Raw genomic sequence first — 19,628 nt, forward strand, 5'->3', positions numbered from 1 at the left:
TTTGGAAAAATTTGGCATTCTATCTCTAATAATTCTTGTCCCTTGTCGATTATTTCCTGGATATCGACAAAGCTAACTGAACAGCAGCACTGCTGGCCTGAGACAATAAATACTTCCATCCACACCTCTTGGTCAAGTCGTGACAGCCAGAAAACATTATGATTAAACCAGGAATCTTCATCTCCAGTCCTAATGCAACATTCTCTAGTGTCTCCTTTGCATTTTCGTGGAAGTTCTATCCTCTGCAAGGGCTATCAAGATATGAGATACCATCAGCAAGGGGTTCAGGCACTCATATAGAGCTCCCTCGGCTTCATCTTGCACATAGTGTACAAGAGCTAACAGGAATTAGTCCTTCCAATGTGATATATATGCTGTGTAAACTACTTCAATCGAATATCACATGTAGGAGCGCAACTTTCCTGGCTGGAGTCCGGCAAACCGATAGCATCGTCGGCCACATATACCATTCATATCCGGCACTGTTCTAATAAAGTGAAAATAAATCTACGATAAGAAAAATTAACAGAGCTTTGTAAAATTAGCATATAATTAAAATTATCTTCTGCATCTGCAACAACCCACAAAATCGTCATCGTCGAAGTACCATTGCATGATTCCGGAAGCGGAAAATAGTGCGATGCCCCAATATACAGATCCCCTCAAACTTCCCGCTTCCATAGATCTAGTTCCTCAAAGGATGAAACGATAAAGAATATTCCCGAATGCATCGCTTTCAGGGAACGCGGGTCACGGTTGCTTCATCGTTATCAAGGACAGCTCCCATGCGCTCTTTCCTGCCCACTTCTATTTATCGATCAAGACACAGGATGAGTGAGATGTACGCTTTTCAACTTCTTCTATCATGTACATTCGCTCACTCGAGACTATTAAATAGTCGGAAGATTTATTATCATTCATATCTCAATTATCCTATTCATTAGATTACACTCGTTGCGCAAGGATTCGTCCGGCTTATCTCCCGTTTCTTCTCGTCTCTCGAGATCAACGCCAGCTTCTCTCATTCTTTGGATTGAATCTCTTCTATGATATCTGCTGTTATATCTCACTAAAATGCCTGAGAGCGACGTGACCACCACATCTCGATGTAATGAACATCCTTCGCGGATTGAAACACCACGTGTGGCACGTTCATCAACAAGTAAACCGCCACAGCGATTTTACAGTACCAGAGAAAGCCACGGGGAAGCCAATAATAAGAGTCATGAGGAGTCTATTGCGGCCAGATATCAAGCCCAAGTCGCTGTGAACCAAACCCGGGCTCAGACTCTGCATACCCTCACGTTGTGTCGAACCGTCATCACTACACTCGAAGTGACTCGTATGGCAAAGTCAAGAGTGGGATTTGCTTTCTGGCGAGCATTCTGGGAGCGAATCTATTCACGAGATTACGCCCGTTTTCTCATCTGTCACGTCCAAAACACCCTGTCCAAGGTCGATTTCCTCTTTCGCAACATCGCTCGAGAGCTGCATGAGATCACACTAAACACGGTGGTCCAGGTAGTGCAGGCTACCACCGAGGAGAAGATCCTCAGGGCCCTCGAACAAATGGAGCAGCAAGTGGGCATACGCCGAAGGCGAAGACGCAAGAAAGCCCGGAGCATGATTGACAAAATGCGCGCCAATATCGAAGCAGTCCGCGTTACCATTAGCGATGAGATCATTGACGGATTGAAGCGCGTTGTGTTCGCATTAGATCCATACTGTGACTACTATCCGGGTGATACTGAGGAGGAAATGCGCCAGTTGTCGAACTCAGAGCAAATGGCACGCTGGCGTCATGCTGAGAGAAACTTTCCGGGTCTTTATCGCCATTGGCATTCTGCTGCCTCTGGGGCGATTCGCACGGTGGGGATGTACTATTTGGACCAAAGTCGCCATCGTCGTTACAGCTTTATAAGGCGGCCGATGACCCATGACGAGCTTAGGCAATGGCGAGGATAATTTGTCTGTGTGCTTGTTTTAGGTTATTTGTTGGTTGGTTGGGATAGGCAATGTGCATTTAAATGTTATAATCCCCCCCTTGCATTGAGCTTGGGGGAAATATTGGCCACTCGTTAGCTTATAGATCAGACTGCGTTATTGGGTTTTCTTTGCTTGGAAGCGTGGGTAAATTGGTTTAAAGCATCAAAGATAGAATAATAGATCATGATTTTCACTTGTATGCGCTGAGAATTTTTGATATCTACCTGAATATCCATATAAACACCATCCGTTGAAAAAACATCACGCAAAGTCCCATAACCCTCTTATGAGACTGCCAGGAGCCGTATCCTGGCCACCATCCTCTTCCAGACCTCGGTCGGTGAATATTCGCTTGGGTATCTGGTATTCCACCACCGGAGTTCTTTTGATCGGCTTGTCCTCGGTACCAAGTTCACCCTGCAACATGCCCTGGTACGTATAGTCGAGGAAGTCTTCTAAGCTATATGCTTGCTTTGTGAATTGCTCCGATATGATACGAGCGATGGCAGCAACGTTGGGGTGATAGTGAGACTGGAGCGTTTCAATTTCCCATAAACTGCTCTCGATGGCATCTGTGAGAGTGGGGTCCGCCTCCTCGGGGTCAAACGGATCGTCCATACCCTCAGCTTCGAGGTCTGCCTTGAATTCCTTGTCGTAGACGACACGGTGAAGCATGAAGGTACATGTTGGGTGGCTCTTGAAGAGGTTGTATGCGAAGGGGACTATGGCCACGATAGCGGCGGGGGGCGCATTGAGTGCGAGACGAGAAAGTCGTTTGATGAAGCTGGCGATGAGGGTGGCGGGAAGATGGGTAGAGGCGAGGAAGGTGTTCATCAAGCGGAAGAATCGAGACCGGTGTTTCGAATGTAAGAGGTCGGCGTCTAGGAGAGAGTAAAGCTTCTGGTAGAACTGGGGGTAGTCCAGGTTCTTTTCCTGGATGAGGTAGAAGAGACCGGATAAGGCGAGAAGCGATGTGGCGCCTCCGACATTGTAAGAGTCCGTTAAGAAGTCCATGAGCAGTTCGGGCCGGTTGAACCATGGCTCAATGCTGTGGACCATGATGCGCAGCAGGGCTTTCCGCTGAGATTGCGAGAGGTTGCTTCGAAGAACGGACAACCATGCATCCTGCGCTCGCTTCTTGTGAGAGTTGACTGAGACCACCTTCTTGCTGTTTTTGCTAGTCTTTGAAAAGAAGTTTTCAAACTTGTGTTGGGCTCCAGGCACAGAGTCGCATTCCGAGAGGATGGATATTAATGTTTCGAGGATTTCCGTGCTTCTTGTCGTTGATGCGTAGTCACTGTAATTTGTTATTATCAAGCCCCTTCATATTCCAATGTGATTGTGGTAAACATACGCAAGCTGCATGAAGGTATAATATCTCACGTCTTCGTATGCCTTTGCGAACTTCTCGAGAAACTCGGACTGCAGTGCCTGTCCATTACGAGCCTCCACGACGGCCTCAAAAACATTTTTGAACAATCCGGACGACCAAACTTGGATATCGGCACCGGGGATATGTGTCGCACGTTCATTGACAAGGCGCATGCATAGGGTGAGGGCCGTAACCTGCTCTTATCAGAGAAACTCAAATGCGATATATATACACTGGATATACGAACCTGAGAGGAAGCATCACCCTCACGCATAACAGTGATCATCGCCTTCTGGTACTCCGAACATCTTTCTTTCAACCAAGCCACAATTATCTTCTCATTCTCCGCTGCCCGGTTTGTGTCCGTCAAATTTCCACCAACAATCAATCTGCTGAATACTCGACAGAGGGATACCGCCACGGCCAGATTTGGTTTCACGCTGGATTCGCCAACACCAAGCATCGAAATCAATGTTGCGATGTTGTTGTAATACTTTCGCGACTCAGAAATCTGCTCCTCCAGCTCTAGGACCTTAGCCATCGCATCTTCGCCTTCATTTCCGGTGACTGCTCGGCGCTTGGACGACGGGACACCGCTTTCTTTAACTTGCTTTCGTTTCTTCGAGCCCGCAGCTCGGTCCGTAGGGGTAGGCATTTTGTTCAAAATTGGATCGAACGTCGACAATGTCCGATGATCCTCGTCTTTACACTTTTCGTCTTCCTCAGTCCATGAATTTTTGGATATCCCTCGGTAAGCGGTTTTTCCGCCCACAGCGCCATACCCAATGCGGCTAGCGTCTTCCGCACCGCCCAAACCGCCATCCCGACCTCATTCTCGTCAGTTCCGTTCATCCATCGTATCCGTCAAGGTCTTCTCATCGTCACAATGGCTTCGCGTTTGGCTAAGAGCGCCCTCGGTATGCCGCAAATGACTATTCAGGACTCATCTGAGCACCTGATTTTAGTTGCTAACACCCCAACCAGGTGCTACCCGGCTCCGGCCGACCCTCCCCTCGCGCAACGTCGCTGCCATCACCAACCTTACCGCATCTCGTTCGAACTCGAGCGTCCCTACCGAGGACCCTAAGAAGAAGGCTCAGTCGATCGTCGACTCTCTCCCTGGAAACTCCCTGGTTTCCAAGACCGCCATCATCTCCGCCGCTGCTGGTCTTTCCGTGGCCGCCATCAGCAACGAGCTCTATGTTATGAACGAGGAAACCGTTGCTGCTTTCTGTCTTCTCAGCGTTTTCACTGCCGTTGGCAAGTACGGTGGCCCCGCCTACAAGGAGTGGGCCGATGGTCAGGTTCAGAAGCACAAGGACATCCTGAACGCTGCCCGTGCCGACCACACCAACGCTGTCAAGCAGCGTATGGACAACGTCAAGGAGCTCTCCGGCGTCGTTGAGGTCACCAAGCAGCTCTTCGCTGTTTCCAAGGTAAATTAATGGCCCCTATTGTCCTTGTCGAAGGGGAGTTTGTTGACGTTCCGATAAAGGAAACCGCCCAGCTCGAGGCTCAGGCCTACGAGCTCGAGCAGCGTACCGCTCTCGCTGCTGAGGCCAAGCAGGTTCTTGACTCGTGGGTCCGCTACGAGGGCCAGGTTAGACAGCGCCAGCAGCGTGAGCTTGCCGACACCATCATCGGCAAGATCCAGAAGGAGCTTGAGAGCCCCAAGGTGCTCCAGCAGATCCTTCAGCAGAGCGTTTCTGACGTTGAGCGTAAGTTAACCTACAGCATATTCTTTTCGAGCTGAAACTTATCATTCAATCCTAGGCATCATGGCTTCCAAGGCCCAGTAAATGGACTACATGACTAGCCTCCCCGTCAGCATCATGTACAAAACCAACGAGCTGTTTACCTCTGTGCTAAATTAGACAATACCATCCTGATTAAACAACGTGGATCAATGTAAACCTAGTTATATTCTTGTATTATCTAAACATCTGATTCCCGGAACCGGAAACCCCTGTCCATGGATCCTAACACCAGCTCTTAAAGAATCTTCAACAGCCCCGTATCGTACCTACCCTACATTGTGTAATCTTCTGGCTTGTAGTATGAGAAAGGTGAAGAACTTCGCTATAATAAGTTAGATTCGTCAATATTGATATTACTGCTCATGTGTCATTTTCCCTGGCGTGGGTCTCGTGGGATATTTATATATCCAAGCTGCACTACGATGGATAAATCATATTGGCTTTATGCATATGCATGAATTTATGTAATATAGAGCTTTGTCTCATATATCACCGAGTATACAACATCGACTGTTTCATATCTTCATTTTTATATCTTGCTTGATGAAAGTCAGGGGTACAATTCTACACCTCCGAAGATCGGCTGCATAAGTATAACCGGGGAAAAGACAAAAAAATACCATGGGATTTCGACGAGAGAACCAAAATAGACTCATCCTGACCAAGACCTCAATGATGGCGAAGTTTTCTTCCTCTACTGTTGCGACGACAGTCGATCATGGTGGTGAATAGGTGGCAGCCAAGACAATAACCAACCATGGGAACGAACCAGGCACGAATAGTCAGAACTGTTCTTTCAGCCTTCTATTTTGACGACACAGCCCCGACGCTGTGCTTGAACTCTACCAGAATTAGAAAAGCCACAAGGCTGAGATCCTCGTATTCTCGAAGATTTATCAAACCTGCAACTGCCTCCTATCCATCTCCTTTTGATGAACCTCCTTTGTGATTGACGCAGCAACTCGGTTAGCCTTTACCGAATACCCACCCCGCAAAACCACTCCCCGCGTCACCGTCGCGATGCCTCTACGAGAGATCATTCAGAAAAGGGATCATATCAGTGAGACAGATAGCCAGTATGCGGCGACTGGTGTGCCTCCTGCCTCCGTGAACACTGTGCCTGAAATCAGATTCGTGCGATCCGACACATATTCCCACGAGATCATCAACCCGCCGAGCTATCATGATGGCCAGGTTAACTTCCAACAGCACAATGACTTTCTAAACCCAGCACCACCTTCACCAACCTCGCCGCCCTCGCACCGAAAGTCACTGAACATTTTCCGTCGATCCTCGAAAATCCCGCCCGGAGCACCAGCAGCGCTGGCTGCCCCCCAACCGAAAGAACGTCGACTATCGCAATTGCTGCATTTTGACCGAGGAAGCTCCCGACGTTCCAGCGCGCTCTCCATCAACGTTCCCACAGACCTTCCACAGATAGACGATGGCAATGATAATGAGCAGGAAAGGGAAGCACAATGGGAGAAAAGAGCAACTATGTTGGTGCAAAGCCCACAATTCAGGTCTCCTGCGTCACCAAGTCCTTCTTATGGGAGCAATCTTTCGCCATCTGGTGAGCGATCGCGTTCGAGGAGTTCCAGTGCAAGCCGGTTCAATGCACCAGAAGAAGATGTAAGTTGGGACGGGATGCGATATCTGTGGTACACCTTCATCTGACAGAGGACATAGGTCAATATCCAAGAGGCTATTCGGCTCCATGAAAGTGGAAGTGAGTTTTACTCAACGTCGCGCTGCATATATGAGAATAACTAGCTTACATTTCTGGCTTACAGGCTTAGAACAGTCGACAGAAATGTTTGGTCGCTTAGCTGACCCGAATGGGGCAAACAATGCACTGAGCCAAGTGCTTTACGGACTCGCGCTTAGGTAAGGACTGCAATCTCCCACATTCCTGATATTCTATGTCTATTCCTTTTCGCCTTTTCATTGTACGGTCTAGAATTTTGAAAGTGTGGTTGATGCTGACAATTTTTGCTTAGACATGGATGGGGATGCACCAAAGATCCAGAACAAGCCATAACATACCTTTCGGCCGCCGCCTCGAATTCGGCCTCGATAGAATCCGAAGCTCTTCGAGCGGGCATCAAGAAGGGTGGTTCCGCTAAGGGGGAACTTGTGCTTGCCATCTTTGAATTGGCCAACTGTTTCCGCAATGGGTGGGGTGTAGCAAAAGACCCGGCAGCAGCTCGGCAATACTTCGAAACAGCAGCAAACTTGGGTGATACAGATGCCATGAACGAGGCTGCATGGTGCTATCTGGAGGGGTTCGGGGGAAAGAAGAACAAGGTGGGTCTCTCATTCTTTTTGCATTCTGCCTCGCCTTCGACCTGAGAACCAATCTATGGTGTGATGTTCCTGAACCTCGACACGTTCATCTATCCACTGAAGAGCCCGTGGAATAGGCGAGACCGTGGGATTCTCAGACATCAATGCTTTCGAGCTTCAGCATCACTTTTCAGGCCATTTGTTGATCCATGGTATTAACTCGAGACCTTCCTTTTAGTTCATGGCCGCGAAATACTACCGGTTGGCCGAAGGAAAAGGTAATAAGCTAGTAGGAAATTCCTGGTATGTTGATCACCCTTCCCCGACCATACAATTCCTTTTTTTCATACCCACGCACCACCCCGCTTTATCTCGACCATGGAAACCGTGTGATGAGATCAATGCATTTGTTCAACTGCTTGTCATTCGCTATTTGGTATCAACGCCGTTTCATCACTTGCAGACAAAGTGTAGGGGTGAAATGTGAACGGTGTTGAATCGATAGGCTCTCGCAGTGTTGTTGCAAAATGCGCTATGCGAACCCCCCGTCGCGGTCTCAGCCAACCACATTGGCGCCCACTCCAACCCCGTTTGACTCCATCAGGCTGACATCCAACTTATGATGACAGGATATGGAAGGACAAATACAACCCCAAGTGAAAATAGTACCGTGCATGATGCGACTATCCGGCAGCCGATGTCCGTCAGGACTGTTCGCAGCCCTGTCCTGGCCCAACCTCCAACCCGCTGATCAGATGACTAGTGGAACTGAGATAATCATGAGATGCTAGGGTTGAAGACATTGCCCTCCCATCAGCTTGGGATGGATGCAAGAGATACCTGAGTCATCGTTCTCTGGTGTATACTCGGTATTACGTCTCATTACGTCTCAGGCCAGTACTTACACAGTATTACGATCTTACACTACCCAGCTTATCCGGGCGATGATGACCAGGTGTACAGTTATTATGGAACGTTATGACCCAATACAGCCTCGTCTTTTTTGTTCTTGGAGCCCAATGTTTTTTACTGCTGTACAAACTTTTTTCATATTTGTCATGTTCTTGTCCCCTTGTCTTTCGATACCCAAGCGATGGGTGATATTCGAATCTACTTCGAGTGGAATCGGATATTGAACATTGCTAAAATACATTCTAGCCTATCCTAATGTGAATAATCTTAGTGAAATTGATTCTTTACGCGTACTATTCAACTTGTGATGAGATTGCTTCTTTTGGAATGGTCAATTAGCTTAAGTAAATTGTAACTATGGATTTTATCTATTATTAATGGCAATAATGGGTATATTTTAAAATGCTGGCGTGAGTAACGAATTAGAACCATCCAAACGGTCCCTGATCGCCTTGTCGATGGCACATTTAGCCAGCCGATTCAACTCGGCCACGAAGTCTACGATATGTTTCAAATGCATGGCTTCGTTTGACGGAGAGTGCTGACGAAACAGTTTCTGAACCATCAGCGGCATTGTGCTTGATAGCTGGTGATCTTTTTTTGCCTGTGGACAAAAGGGATTTTGCAGAATATTGCAAAAGACAGTTAGCAAAGCTGAAACAGGGTAAGAGATGATAACCCTAGTTGAAACAAAGTATGTTAGCCCATTGTAAAACGTATCAAGGAGAGTCTGTCTTCTGAATGTAGATTTAATTGGGCGAAGCTCATACCAAAAGATCTCATCTACAAGCGCATACTCTGCTGCTTGCAGGTAGAAGAGAGTTGACCGACTGGCCTGGACGGACAACACAAGACTGGAACTGACACCCTCGATAATCCCACTATGACCGTAAGCCCAGGCCCGACAGCGACTACTTGCCTGGTGGATGGCAGCCATGCAGTGATGGTAGTCGAGGCGCAACATGACCGAGCGCATGCCCATGCCTGCGTCAACAGGTGTATCGTGTAGGAAGGACAGCGTTGGTCTCCATTCGGGTGGAATTGACTGTCTCCATCTTTCAAGGTCGTCGTCCAACTGACGTATATCTTGTGATAGCTCCGTGTCGTCCTTTTGGAGGCCACGCATGGAGTACAATGCGCTGTAGGCTCGGGATTTGATCATGCTTAATCGGAGATCGACGGGGAAATAGGGCACGGGGGGTAGGTCGTTTGGTAGATAAGGGAACGTGTCACATGTATGAAGCTGATCCAGGTATCCGGGTGGTAAGGTCAGGTCACAATGTTCGTCGTGCAGTAATGATGGCTGTCCGGTTTTGAGAGAGAGATCCTTGTCGATGGTATAACAGAGCCAGAAGATGTTTCGCAGGTGATTTTGGATTAGTGACGGGATATCATCATCTACTGTTTCAGCCTGGGCAAGTGAGCCTGGTTGGGTATGTGCGCCTAGCATGAATATGTAGTGTGCTTTGAGGGAAGCTAGATAGGCAGCTGACGGCATATTTCCCGAAGCAAACTCGAATATCCCCTGCATAACCCAAATGTATCAGAAAAGGAGGTTTCGAAGATACCTTTCCTGCCTAAAATTCTACTTACAAGCATTACAAATGCCTGCAATCCATCCAAAGATGGCCCCTCCTGCAGCACACGGGGGATCATGGCATGAACTCTAAGAGCATATGCTTTGCTGTCAACGAAAGGCGCCGATCCTTTGTGGACGCTGCAGATACTGGCAAACGCCAGAAAAGAAAATATACACGCCGTAGCGCTGGCATATCCAACGTGTTCAGTCTGAGTGGATTGATAGGCCGAATTGATGGTCGAACGGAATAAGGTAGAGTGTATAGTTGGGTAGACAAGCCGAGTACAGGATAATTCATATGCATTGAGATACTCTTCGACGATTGACACGTCAGGGGGTTGGGTCTGGAAGAGCGATTGACAGAGACAATCGGTTTTGGGATTCCGGTAGTGGCTTGGAGGCCAAGTAGTGGCGTTGTTTGTCTTTTCGAATATAGATATCTGACCGGTCAAAGACTTGATCCACTGCTGCCCCTCATGTGAAAAGAAAGGGATTCCATTATACGAGCTGATGTGGCCTAGATCTCGCCCTGCGAAATGTAACTTGCCAAAAAAACGTTGTTGTGCTGCAGTCGCCACAGTTTGATTCGTAATGGTGTTCAAGGTACCGGTATCTGAAGCTTCGTTAGAAGAAAATTAAGTTGAAGAAATCAAGTCAACCGACTTTGTGTTTGGGGAGAGCTCTCATTTGCCCTCGCAGAGGAATTATGTGGTGTTCTGAAAAGTTTGTATCAGTATTTGGAGACTGAACAAGATATCATTCAGCATCGTTTGGCCCACCTTGTACTTGGATCCCTGGATGTCGCAGGGTCGTGTTGATTTGCAAACGTGCACGGGATATTCTGATGCTGACACCAGTCACATCGAGGCTCTGCAAGATCACATTTGATCTTTATTCATCAGTACGTAGTCTTTCAGGATGACAGAAGTCTACTTAGAGTACCTTTCTTTGACGACAAGTATCACATGCTTTGGGCTGTCTTCGCCGTCGCTTTTTTCGAGGTGTATCATCTGATGACAACGGTGGCAATATGCGAATTGGGGGCATCTTGATATGAATATTCAATATAGTAGATAGTATTTATAAATGACGTCAACTCCTTGAAGTTTCCATGCCATCTTGCGATAGAAGAACGTCTTCGATTAGTCGGTCATAGTGGTCCTGGTAAAGTAGCAGATTTCAGAGTATTCGACCGATTGAAGCTACCTATAATAATAGTTAAGAGTCCTTGTGACTGCATAACCAAAACTCTGTAGTTGTGATGTCAAAAGCTGTATAGAACGAAGTCCGATGTGGAGAGCGAAGATGATTTTGGCCAAAGTCAGTTGCGTGTCATGTGATTGATCTGATAATGTCCAAGCAGAGCATTTCATATCCATCATCTATAGTGCTATGTAAAAGATTGATTTGTCTAATAAGCCTGCATTTGTTAGTCATTCCATTTTACTTATAAAATAAAGACCGTGGAGGTGCAGTTATGAATGTAATGGGGCGAGGCAATACTCCACGCATATGTTCATGCTGATTCCCGGTGAAATTAACCCATCCAGCCTTGTCTAGTGAGCCAATTATTAAGTGGATAAGCTAGATACTTTCTATTTAACTAACTTATGTAATAATGAAAACTGATAAATCATAACTATTGATAAATCTTTCGCTCTAAACCAAATATCACTATTTCTCGCTTACCATTTAAGCTCAATGACTAAGCGCACTTGATACCCGTTTGGGAAGAGATCCACGTGCTTTCCGCTGAGTAATCGCATCTAAGAAACGCCATCTCCAGACCCTCGCAGTCCTCCATTCGCCAATCATCCAGAAGCCCTTCAATCCAACATCGAATCAGAATACGCGAATCCTCTTTTCGTGGCCATGTTCTCCTTTGATTCATCATGCCGGGACCCCAACTTTGGGTCCAGTCTCCGCTCGAGACCAACTCTACAGTCCCGTTTGGTAGACAGGACCTTATGTCTATTTCCGATCCCGGGTTCTGTCGGCCGGTGGAAAGAAATTACTATAAATTGAAAAGCATGGCAGTCAAAATTTTTGTTGACTTTGCCTTGGAAACAATAAAGAAATCCGTGAGCGTTACAAACGACCTGCAATCAAAGGTCTCATGGAGCAGGAATACAGTTATTCAATGGATGATGTTGCGGTCGCCCACACCAAATGTTTCAGGGAGTCAATATCACTGGAGAAAAGTCAAAATTTCTTGGCTGGCGAACAGTTTACAGTCAGTCTTGTATAGCAGACTGCTGCATGCATCATTCAGGCATACCAGATTCTATGGGGAGATAAAGCCACCTTTGTCCCCAAACAGGCCCTTACTCTCATCCAGGCACTGGTCGCCGGTTCCTTATTCTATAACGTATTGAATGACTCATCTGGACTGTTTATTAAGCCTGGAGCCTTGTTCTTTGCTCTGTTGTATAACAGCCTTCTTTCCATGTCTGAGGTAACTGGGTCTTTCATGGGCCGTCCTGTTCTTGTGAAGCATAAATCCATTTGCATTCTTCCATCCAGCGGCTTTCTGAATTGCTCAGATAACCGTGGGCATACCTATTCTAGTTGCTCAAGTGATAATTTTTTCCATTGTGTTGTATTTCATGGTAGGTTTCACTATGGATGCTGGGATCTTCTTTACATTCTGTAACCATGATATGAAACATCCCCCCTGCTTAACTAAACAGAAGCTGACAACTTTACTTTGTACACAGTGTATGAAAGCGATGTTCCACGCTGTTGGAGCTGTATTCAAAACATTTGACGGTGCCTCGAAAGTCTCAGAGTTCCTGATGGCTGCCCTTGTCATTTATACTGGTTATATGATCAAAAAACCTTACATGCACCCGTGGTTCAGTTGGATATTTTGGTTGGATCCATTATCGTATGGATTCGAGGCACTTCTCGCGAATGAATGGCATGGGAAAACTATCGACTGCGTCGGGAGCAACCTAATCCCCAACGGAGGAAACTACAGATCCTGCACATCAATCATGCGCAGGGGTCGGTGGTGCGATTCAAGGTGATGTGAGTCTCACCTGAGATCAATACTTTGAATCATTGAGTTAAAGTCGTTCTCATGTCTGGAGGAATTTTGATATCGTTTGGGCGTGGTGGGCGTTTTTTGCGGGTATCACGATGATGCAACGAGGTGGCGTGCTGCTTCGGAAGCTGGAGGGTTGATGGTAATCCCACGTGAAAAGCTGAACCAACCATTCAAACCCTCTGGTGATGAGGAATCTCAGGATATGAAATCTGTTTCGACCCGATCCCGTTCTGGCAAAAAAGATGGTGATATCAATGCTTCCCTCGTGCGCAACACGTCGGTCTTCACATGGAAAAATTTAACATACACGGTCTCAACCCCCTACTGGAGACCGGGTGTAACTTGATAATGTCCAAGGATGGGTCAAGCCAGGTATGCTCGGGGCACTTATGGGGTCATCTGGGGCGGGTAAAACAACACTTCTCGATGTGCTAGCCCAGCGGAAAACAGAAGGCACTATAAACAGCTCAATTATAGTTGATGGACGCCCACTCTCAGTATCATTTCAACGGTCTACTGGGTATTGCGAGAAACTCGATGTCCATGAGCCTTCCGCAACCGTCCGGGAAGCACTTGAATTTCTGCACTTCTTTATCAGCCGTGAGAGACGCCTAGAAATGAGAAACCTAAGTACATTGATACAGTTATTGATCTCTTAGAGCTTCATGACCTGGCAGACACCCTCATTGGCAAAGTAGGGGCTGGACTTTCAAACAGGGAAAGAGAGTGGCAATTGGCGTGGAATTGGTTTCCAAACCCAGTGTTTCAATTTTCCTGGACGAACCTACATCTGGCCTGGATGACCAGTCTGCTTACAATACTGTCCGGTTTCTTCGCAAACTGGCTGACGTTGGCCAGGCAATTCTGGTCACCATCCACCAACCTTCAGCACGGTTCTTCGCCCAGTTTGACACATTACTTTTGCTGAGCAAGGGAGGGAAAACCGTCTAATTTGGAGATATCGGAGAAGGGGCCCGAACCATAAAAGACTATTTTGGCCGTTACGGAGCTCCTTGTCCAGATAGTGTAAACCCTGCCGAGCACATGATTGATGTGGTTTCAGGGAATCTGTCCCAGGGCAAGGATTGGGATAAGATTTGGCTCCAATCGCACGAGAATGAAAATACTGTCCAAGAGTTGGACCGGCCCATTGAAAAGTCGTCGCAAGAAGAACTCAAACAGACCGATGACTCTGGATATGCAACATCATTGTGGGAGCAGACCAAAGTCGTGACACAGAGAATGTCAATTGCTCTCTGGCGCAATAGCGACTATGTGAAAAATAAACTCATCCTACATATCGTCACGGCCCCTCTTCAACGGATTTACCTTCTGGATGATCAAAGATACTGTCAATGGTCTCCAGGAACCGCTGTTCACCGTCTACAATTTCATATTCGTCGCCCCGGGAGTAATCAACCAGCTCCAACCTCTCTTCATCGAGCGCCGCAAAATCTACGACGCGCGCGAAAAGAAACCCCGCATCTATTCCTGGAAAGCATTCATCACGACCCTAATTGTCTCTGAATTCCCATACCGCTGCATCTGCGCCGTCCTCGGCTATGAATTCGTATACACTGGCCTGGAAAATTTAGGGCTATGTTGCCTCCTAAGATGGGGAATGTCGGGTGTGTGAGTATACCCGGGGCAGCGATTATCTGCGCACCCTCAATTTGAATGCGTATTACTATGGCTGGAGGGATGCGGCTCTTGTAGTCCTCTTTGCGATTGCGGGGTATGCATTGGTGTATCTGCTGATGAAGCTGAGGACCAAGGCTTCCAAGAAAGCGACTTCTAAGATTTAAATCATTTTCAGTCATCTACATTTATTAAGAAGAAGGATAGAATAGAATGGAATCATCAAGTATGTCATCATAAAGCGAGTAAACTGTCCACGAATTTTTTTTCAGAGAAAAAAGTATATACAGTACAGAAAAATAAGGCCAGCTGAGCAACCTTTCATATATATCCCCATATTTCAGAAGTGACAAATGAAATTCCATCAAAAGAGTGAAACGGGCTATATAGCCCTAAGCCCAAGACCAAGACGACAACGGCGGCCTTTATACCCCATCTGTTCGTCTGTCCATGAAGGCCAAAGTATGTAAGTAATGAGAGAGTCTCCCAAAAATAGTCATCAGCACTGTGCAAGATGACAGACAAAAGAAAAAGTGTGTTCAAAAGAATGAAAAAAATGCGCAGAAAAAAAAGCCATCCACAAAAAATGGCAGCTCAGCTGGCCAAAAAGAAGAAAGAAAAGAAGGGAAAGACAACCATAAAAAAAAAAAAAAAAAAAACAGCAGAGAACCAAGGACATTAGCAATCAACAACAACGCTTCAAGGTCATATAACATGCCAAAAATAAATGTCAAGTCATATCGTCAATATAATCATAACAAGGATTGCCACCCATTTGCCCCAGTCCCAGTGCCGACTCGCATGATGCATAACAAAACTGAAAAGCAGAAAAAAAAATATAAGCAGAAAAAAAGGCGAAGAGAAGAAAATAAAACCCGAACCCTAAATACAAGAATAGATAGTATGCAACGTTTGTCCTGTTGTTCCATAAGTGTCAAATCCAAGTGATCATGCCACCCGTGAAAAGAAAATGAGAAGCGGAAAAAAAAAAAAAAAACCAAAAGAATAAAAACAGAAGCAGAAAGAATATACACAAATGCAACCTGTTCCGAGTGTTGTGAGGTGATTCATTTCCCAAACCCAAACCCATGAGAAGAAATAAAGCACATTGACGCCGGTAGTCAAAAAAGCCCGAGTCGTAGATGAATAAAAAAGATGAGTAAAAGTCGCTAAATCGTCATAAGCAGCCAAGGATAGCTGTAAAAAGGAGTAGTAGAAGGTCGAAAAGATAATATATGGCGAAGAGAATGGTAAAAAGCTGTCTATGCATGGATACGCTAGTAATCTGATGGCTAAAGCTGGGCCAAGAGGTCGTGTTTTTTTTTTTCTTTCGGTGGGCACAAAAAGCGCTAGAAAAAAAAAGTGTTTGAAAGAAGTTTGGTTGAAGAAGAGAAGAGATGAGAAAAGAGCCGAGAAGAAGAATCAACACAAGGAACCGGATCAGGATTGCTTTGCTGGAAGGCAGGCAGGATAAGGAAATGGCTTCTCTGGACGTAAATGGTGGAAAGAAAGGAACGAGATAAGCTGTACTGCGAGAAAAGAAAGGACGAATCGTATATACTACTCAAGCCTGACTGAATCCAGATTCTTCTTCTTTGACGGGAGGGGCGCCGTATTCTTGGACCATCCGTCTAAAGTCACGGATCACCTTTTCAGGGACCCGATCCCACATGAGGGATCGGGTGTAGACGTCCGAGGTCACCCGGTTGGGCACTTTATTCTGTGCCGCGTTACTCCGCATCGAAGCCAAAGCTTGCTGAAGATTGGAAGCCTGCTGTGGCTTGTAGTCGACGCCAGATTCTTCAAAAGTCGTCAAGGCATTGTACTGGTCAGCGTTGAGAGCGAAGACCTGCTCCTGCTCCTGCTCCTTGGTCGGCATGGCCAAGCTGTCGTGCAGCTCATCCAGAGTCGAGGGGGCGGCGGCACCTCCTGTCATCTGGGCCATCTCTGCTCCACTGATGGTGGTGGGCATCGGGCCGGTAGCCGAAGAAGCAACCGCAGGCTGGCTCGACTGAGCGAGCTCCGGCGGCGAGGAGGCGAGGACAGCCTTCAGGACGTTGGCCGACTCAGCACGGTATTCTTCCGACAGCTGAGGAATAGAACGAGAGGGAAGCGACGGGCTGTTGGAAGCGATAAAGGCGCCAAAAAGGAGGCACATGTAAAAAGCATTCCAGCTAAAGGGAGAGTCGCTGGAAACAGCCTTGTCGGATCCCTTCTCGTTCATAGCGACCAGGGCGGAAGAGTGCGCAGCAGCGGCAACAGGCTCAGACTCGAGAGAAAGACCGTTGACCATGGTGAAGTCCTCCCACGGACTGTTCTCCATGGTCAGGTTCTCAAAGTCGGAGAAGTCGTTGGAGAGGGGGGCAGCAGACGGTTTCACGCGTCGCTCCAGCCTCTCCACGGTCTCCTTGAGGATGTTGTTCTTCTTGCGAAGGTCGGCAGTCTCGAGGGTGTGTACACGGATGAGTTCATCCTTTTCCATGTGCATGCCTTCGACGTACTGCTGGACCCGCTGCTGAGTCGACATCCATTCGTTCTTTTCACGAAGGAGTTCGGTCTCACGCATCTTCATGTTCTGAAGAGCTTCCTCGAGGTCACCGATGACCTGGGTAAACTGCTTCTTTTCTTCCTCCAACTTCTCAGTGTGGAGCTTCTTTCGCTGACGGGAATCCAATCTATGGTTCAGAAGGTTAGCCCGACCCACGGGTCCAAGAAAAGTTTAAAAAAGGTTATCAAGACTTACGCAGCTTGACGGTTTCTCAACAAACGTTTTTGTTGCTTCAACTCTTTGATCTCTTCCTCATTTGTGGACTGGCCGATGAGGTGGTCGATGTTGCTCAGGGTGCGCTCCGCCGGGATTTCAAACCGGGCGTTCTTCTTCCGGATCCCATCCCGTCGAATACTCAAGGGGGAGCTGTGGCGGTAGGAGGGACTCTTGTTCGGACGAGAGACAGCATCAGGCATGTCTGTAGAGGCAGGCATCCAGCCTTGACTCGACTGGGGGGACATGGCGACAGCACCGTGGGGGGCAAAGGGCATCCCGGGACGGTACATGGAAGAGAGGTTGATGGCACTCACAGGACCAACGGCACCGCCAGAGAAGGGAGCGGAAGAGCTGTGGTCGATGTCGGAAGGAAATTGCTCATAGATAGCGGTAGGGGTACACGAGCCGGAGTCTCTCGACAACCAGGGAGCGTGCTGAGCATATGAAGAAGGGTGGTGGTGGGCGCCATCGACCCGCATGAAGGGGTTGGGAGCGGAGTCAAACATGGTATTCCCGACTTGGGAGTTGTGACGGGACTGAGAGCTAGAGACGGAGTGAGAGAAATCGGACCAGACAGAACCACGATGCGAATAGGCATCCGGCGCATGGTCATATGAAGGTCTCCGGTGGTCGGCAATGGAGGAGAGCTCTGGGGAGGTGGTGGAGTCAAGGATCTTGTCGTCTAGCACACTCATCTCGTCCTCTTCGGTGAAAGCAGGTTTTGAGTCGAGGGTAGAAGGAGATTGATGATAAAAGTCAAAAGATGGTTGAGAATATCTTGCCATGATGGCTGTGAATGTGTGTGAGAGAGAAAGAGGCGGTGTGTAAGGAAAAAAAACCACGAGATGCGGGGCTTGTGGTTGGAGGAGGGATGAGACAGGTCGTATCAAATCGTAAGAATAGATGGAATAGAGGATAGAGGAATAGGGTAGAGAGATGGGATGATAATAGGATTTAGAATAGAGGAGGTAGAGGATAAAGTGGGAGAAAGAGGAGTAATAAGTGGATGTGGAGAGGAAGAGGTGGGATGACCTCTGGGTAAAGTATAAGTTATAGGGAAGAAAAAAAGGTGATGTGATAGAAGAAGAAAGAGATCAGACTTGCTGAACTGAAGTTGTACCAGAGCGATGGATGTGTGGATGGAAGGACAGCATTGACGTCCTGCAGAGGGGGTCATATATCGTGAAGCTCTTCTACAGATGCGAATGAATCATTCGAAAGCGGTCACTTTGGCTTGTCAAAATGATCCGGCGGTCTGGCGGAAGTCAAAAGACGAGGCGACGATTTCTGATCCTTCCCGAGTTTGGCGAAGGCAAGTCATTGGATGCTTTGCGCGTGTTTGGGCAGACGTGCAGCTGTGTATTTACTGCGTACGATACAAAGTACGTTCATACCCAATCTCAGTGTGAGCAGGTATTGAATGATACGGGTAATCAAGCCCCTCCCAGACCCAACGGGATTCCAGTTCAGGCTGACTCAGGCCAGGACTGGTCGGTGGATCTGAAGTGATTCGATCAGATTTCCATAGTGGGTGTTATTGATTCTAGAAAGTAGAGCCTTGGCCATGATGCCCAAAAAAGGGTCATTTCGGTACGCATTGACGGCCCCGAGAGCCCACGAGCCCATGATCGACTCCTGGGATGTTACTTACATACATCCGTACGATACGTGACTGTACGGTACGTATGAGGGGTCAGTTGACATCCATACAGATACTCTACCTACCTTATTATATCTAATATTTTGATACCATATAACATCATATAATATCATTAATAACTCCTCTTATAACTACTTTATTCTACCATATTCTATTATACCTAATAGTTTCTGGTCCAAGGCCCGGCCCGTTAGATCCACATTCCACAGCGTTCGGCTAACGACCCGTGCTTTGTGTCTTTTTTTTTTCTGACATTAATTAACGCACATACAGCAATGCACGGCAGATGCAGGAAGCACAGACAGATCAGATTTGGCAGAGACCCCATGCAGTCTGTAGATAATTCTGATTAAGCGTAGTCATCGGGATAGAATGAGATGGAATGAGGCTGTGACCAAGGTTCTCGTAATTGGCCTCGTAGGGCATCTCTGCTTGTGTCTATCAGATTACATAGTATACTACTTTTCGAGATCCGAGTAACTTCCTAGTTAGTGCATCAGTTAGTAGTTAGTAGTTAGTAGAAGCCCTGTTTTGGTATCAGGGCATTCATACCGATGCTGGGTGCTCTTATTCGACGACTGCAACCAATGACTCGCTCGGAGTTGGCCTTATCCCCCCGGATAAT

General features: G+C 47.2%; 10 protein-coding genes across 10 annotated transcripts; 6 read left to right on the plus strand and 4 right to left on the minus strand.

The window, feature by feature from the left end:
- Window positions 1–590: 590 nt before the first annotated feature.
- Window positions 591–2,106, plus strand: ASPWEDRAFT_685698 (uncharacterized protein). Its single transcript, XM_040838976.1, has 2 exons — window positions 591–841; window positions 899–2,106. Exon 2 carries the CDS (start codon window positions 1,075–1,077, stop codon window positions 1,963–1,965), a length of 891 nt encoding a protein of 296 aa, XP_040684864.1. The 5' UTR covers window positions 591–841; window positions 899–1,074; the 3' UTR covers window positions 1,966–2,106.
- Window positions 2,107–2,247: 141 nt separating this feature from the next.
- On the minus strand, window positions 2,248–4,013 carry noc4 (ribosome biosynthesis protein NOC4; the record flags this gene model as incomplete). The annotated part of the gene is made up of 3 exons (XM_040828847.1): window positions 2,248–3,283; window positions 3,341–3,555; window positions 3,606–4,013. 3 exons carry the CDS (start codon window positions 4,011–4,013, stop codon window positions 2,248–2,250), a joined length of 1,659 nt encoding a protein of 552 aa, XP_040684865.1.
- A 231-nt stretch (window positions 4,014–4,244) lies between these two features.
- Window positions 4,245–5,111, plus strand: atp4 (F1F0 ATP synthase subunit 4; the record flags this gene model as incomplete). The annotated part of the gene is made up of 3 exons (XM_040828962.1): window positions 4,245–4,275; window positions 4,343–4,794; window positions 4,854–5,111. 3 exons carry the CDS (start codon window positions 4,245–4,247, stop codon window positions 5,109–5,111), a joined length of 741 nt encoding a protein of 246 aa, XP_040684866.1.
- Window positions 5,112–6,135: 1,024 nt separating this feature from the next.
- ASPWEDRAFT_176287 (tetratricopeptide repeat protein) lies at window positions 6,136–7,467 on the plus strand (the record flags this gene model as incomplete). Its single annotated transcript, XM_040831482.1, has 4 exons — window positions 6,136–6,747; window positions 6,805–6,844; window positions 6,909–7,002; window positions 7,116–7,467. 4 exons carry the CDS (start codon window positions 6,136–6,138, stop codon window positions 7,465–7,467), a joined length of 1,098 nt encoding a protein of 365 aa, XP_040684867.1.
- Window positions 7,468–8,710: 1,243 nt separating this feature from the next.
- On the minus strand, window positions 8,711–10,434 carry ASPWEDRAFT_118739 (fungal specific transcription factor domain-containing protein; the record flags this gene model as incomplete). The annotated part of the gene is made up of 3 exons (XM_040828843.1): window positions 8,711–8,993; window positions 9,084–9,838; window positions 9,907–10,434. Coding segments are annotated over 3 exons (1,566 nt in total), but the record flags the coding sequence as incomplete, so codon positions are not given.
- A 1,574-nt stretch (window positions 10,435–12,008) lies between these two features.
- ASPWEDRAFT_31861 (uncharacterized protein) lies at window positions 12,009–12,921 on the plus strand (the record flags this gene model as incomplete). Its single annotated transcript, XM_040833587.1, has 4 exons — window positions 12,009–12,125; window positions 12,165–12,347; window positions 12,436–12,501; window positions 12,610–12,921. 4 exons carry the CDS (start codon window positions 12,009–12,011, stop codon window positions 12,919–12,921), a joined length of 678 nt encoding a protein of 225 aa, XP_040684869.1.
- Window positions 12,922–13,315: 394 nt separating this feature from the next.
- On the plus strand, window positions 13,316–13,892 carry ASPWEDRAFT_54445 (uncharacterized protein; the record flags this gene model as incomplete). Its single annotated transcript, XM_040838061.1, has 4 exons — window positions 13,316–13,501; window positions 13,549–13,635; window positions 13,665–13,763; window positions 13,800–13,892. 4 exons carry the CDS (start codon window positions 13,316–13,318, stop codon window positions 13,890–13,892), a joined length of 465 nt encoding a protein of 154 aa, XP_040684870.1.
- A 273-nt stretch (window positions 13,893–14,165) lies between these two features.
- On the plus strand, window positions 14,166–14,775 carry ASPWEDRAFT_45154 (uncharacterized protein). The gene has a single exon (XM_040836456.1). The coding sequence runs from the start codon at window positions 14,278–14,280 to the stop codon at window positions 14,575–14,577; it is 300 nt and encodes a 99-aa protein (XP_040684871.1). The 5' UTR covers window positions 14,166–14,277; the 3' UTR covers window positions 14,578–14,775.
- Window positions 14,776–14,825: 50 nt separating this feature from the next.
- On the minus strand, window positions 14,826–15,218 carry ASPWEDRAFT_45155 (uncharacterized protein; the record flags this gene model as incomplete). The annotated part of the gene is made up of 1 exon (XM_040836457.1): window positions 14,826–15,218. A coding segment is annotated over one exon (183 nt), but the record flags the coding sequence as incomplete, so codon positions are not given.
- A 925-nt stretch (window positions 15,219–16,143) lies between these two features.
- Window positions 16,144–18,128, minus strand: ASPWEDRAFT_119733 (putative bZIP transcription factor; the record flags this gene model as incomplete). The annotated part of the gene is made up of 2 exons (XM_040828932.1): window positions 16,144–17,254; window positions 17,323–18,128. 2 exons carry the CDS (start codon window positions 18,126–18,128, stop codon window positions 16,144–16,146), a joined length of 1,917 nt encoding a protein of 638 aa, XP_040684873.1.
- Between the last annotated feature and the right edge of the window lie 1,500 nt (window positions 18,129–19,628).

The sequence above is a fragment of the Aspergillus wentii genome (assembly GCF_001890725.1).
Source record: "Aspergillus wentii DTO 134E9 unplaced genomic scaffold ASPWEscaffold_8, whole genome shotgun sequence".
In the NCBI taxonomy this organism is placed as follows: Eukaryota; Fungi; Ascomycota; class Eurotiomycetes; order Eurotiales; family Aspergillaceae; genus Aspergillus; species Aspergillus wentii.